This window comes from Buceros rhinoceros, unplaced genomic scaffold (assembly GCF_000710305.1).
Source record: "Buceros rhinoceros silvestris isolate BGI_N320 unplaced genomic scaffold, ASM71030v1 scaffold34623, whole genome shotgun sequence".
In the NCBI taxonomy this organism is placed as follows: Eukaryota; Metazoa; Chordata; class Aves; order Bucerotiformes; family Bucerotidae; genus Buceros; species Buceros rhinoceros.
In genome coordinates, this window is record NW_010402421.1 from 14768 (window position 1) to 17261 (window position 2494).

The 2494-nt window shown below is 43.0% G+C and overlaps 1 protein-coding gene across 1 annotated transcript in view; it reads left to right on the top strand.

The window, feature by feature from the left end:
• Positions 1-1018, top strand: part of KHDRBS1 (KH domain containing, RNA binding, signal transduction associated 1) — a 9407-nt gene extending 8389 nt beyond the window's left edge. The window contains exon 8 of the mRNA XM_010132639.1: positions 305-1018. Coding sequence (XP_010130941.1) covers positions 305-402 — 98 coding nt within the window. The 3' untranslated portion in view covers positions 403-1018. The remainder of the gene's footprint in view (positions 1-304) is intronic.
• The last annotated feature ends 1476 nt before the right edge of the window (positions 1019-2494 follow it).

Here is a 2494-nt window from a genome sequence, read left to right on the forward strand (position 1 = left end):
GCCACCACTGTGGCCACAGCCGGCTGCCAGCGCCACCCTGGGAATTGCCTTTGGCTCTGCTGAAATCAATCAGTCCGAAAAGGCACCAGGTTTGTCCCAGCCAGCGCTGAGCTGGGCTGACCGAGCTTCTGGGGATCCCACGCCAGCAGCTTTTCCTAGTGCTGCAAAGGAGAGGTTTGGGTGGAGCACGGGGCGCTTTGCAGACCGGTTTTGGGGTGAAACCGCTGTGGTGCTGATAGCCCTGTCCCCGGAGGGGAGCCTGGCCGCTCCTGCCGTCATTGACATGTCCCTCTCTTCTCTGCAGGGCAAGATGACTGGAACGGAACCCGGCCCTCGCTGAAGGCGCCGCCAGCCAGGCCAGTGAAGGGGGCCTACCGAGAGCACCCCTACGGACGCTATTAAAAAAAACATGAGGGAAAAATAGCAGTTATGAGCAAACAGTTGTTACTGATTCTTGTATCTCCCGGGATTCCCGTTGCTTTACCCACACCAGACAAGTAATTGTCTCCCTGTTTTTCTTCGTGGCCCTTTTCCTCCCACTCCATCCTCACCCTGCATTCTGGCTTCTGTACGTAGTATTTTAAAATGAGTTAAATAGACTTAGAGGACCTTTAATTCTTTTTTTTTTTTAAGTGTGTAGACGGCTTTTCTTTGTGGTTTAGCTAAACACAACTGTACCTTTTTTAATAAAACAAGTTAAAACTGTTAGTTTCCAAAGTGACATGCTTTGCTTAGCAGTTCTGTAATTAAGGTTTCGTTAACCTTTTAAGTTTGGTTTTAAGGAACCCATAAAAGTTGTAGTTGCAGAATCCCACAGTAGGCTACATTTCAAAATTCAGGGCTGTTTTTAAGAACTAAAATCATAATGTAACGGTAGTAGCTGCCACCGTTTAAAAGTAACCTCAGCTGTCAAACTTTCCTTAAAAGCAGATTGCTGGTGAATCTTCAGTTTAAATTTTAATATGAAGGATCCTCAAACAAATTAAATAGCATTTTTTAAAAGGTAATTGACTTAAAAAAAAACAACAAACAATTAGGTTTGTAAAATTGACTTTTCTTATGTGGGTTTTGAAATCTAGCCCCGAACAGGCGGTGTTGAGAGATGCTTGGGAAGCAGGTTTTCCAGTGCAAAGGGGTTCTTAGTTTGGTTCTTTATAAAGAACTTTTAAGGGGGGAAAAAAACAGACAAACAAAACCAAATTAAAGTGTGGCTCTAATTGCCCAGTGCTTGCTACTAGAACACCGAGTGTTACGTGAGCAGGTCCGAGCTCTGTAAAATGAGAGTCTTCTCGTTTCGATAGTGCTTGGGGCAGATACCGCAGTGCACATTTAGACCGGACAAAACGGTCAATCCGAGCAATCCCGTGGACTTGTTCAAGTGTGTCTCAACACTAGCTTTGCGTAAAAAGGGACGCTGCAGCTGGAAAAATGAGGAAAAAATTCACTTTGTACATAGGATAAAGTCCTAATTGGATTTGTACCCTGTCCTCCCACTCTGTTCTTGAAGATTAAATGCTACATGTGTAAGTCTGCCTAAATAGGTAGCTAAAACTTGTCAAAATGTCTGTCAATAAAGTTTAGTCCTTTTTTAATCAAAGTAAATGTGATGAATTGTCATTTTTTTTTTGTTGAGCAGTAAAATAGCTTTTTTTTTCAAATAAATTTAGATTAATGCTAAAGCTAATTGTCTTCTTAAAACGTGGAGACATTCTAAAAGTGGTGGTTTTTGTAATTCTCGCAAAAAGTTTATCAAGCTCATTGGACGAGCTTAATTTTTTTTTTTTTTTTTTTTTAAAGAAAGAAAAAAACCCAGTTTTTCACCCCCCAGAAGTTGTTGACAGCAGTTTGATGCTGACCTGTGGCAGAAATGTGGCTTCAGGCTGCTGGAAAGTGTTTTGGTTCTCCGCTGAATTATTGATTCGGATTTCAGGTGGCCTCACAGTCCCCAGACTCCGTGTTGAGTCTGACATGGCCGGTTTAAACGCTGGAAAATCCGAGGCTTAGCTGCCACCCGGAGGAGAAGGGAGGTTCCTTTCTGTAAACAGCCCAACCCCGGGGCTGAGAGGATGCTCTTTTTACTTGGAAAGCCACTGAAAAATGTATTTTTATTTGAGCGGGGTGCTGCGGTGGCTCCTTATATCCTTCTGAGAGGGGGTTTGTGTGTAGAGAGAATAGTTTAGAGTAAACTGCTGCTCAGAGAGACGTGACAAACGGTTTGTGTGTCCCAGCTGCAAAACGAATCCGGCATTCTGAGGGGAGAGAATTAAAACTGCTCGGGGGTGAAAAATCGAGCGTTAGGAGCCAAACTGCTTGTGGCAGTGCATGATCGAGGGGAATACTTTAAAACAACAAGTTGTATTTGTAGATTGTTATTAAAGTGTAAATAACTGAATTCTCAACAATGGTTTGGAGTCAGCTTTCAGGGCATAATGTCTTGCTTGATGAAAAGATCACCCTATGCCCCCCTTTTAAAGGAAAATTATCGCAGGAGAAT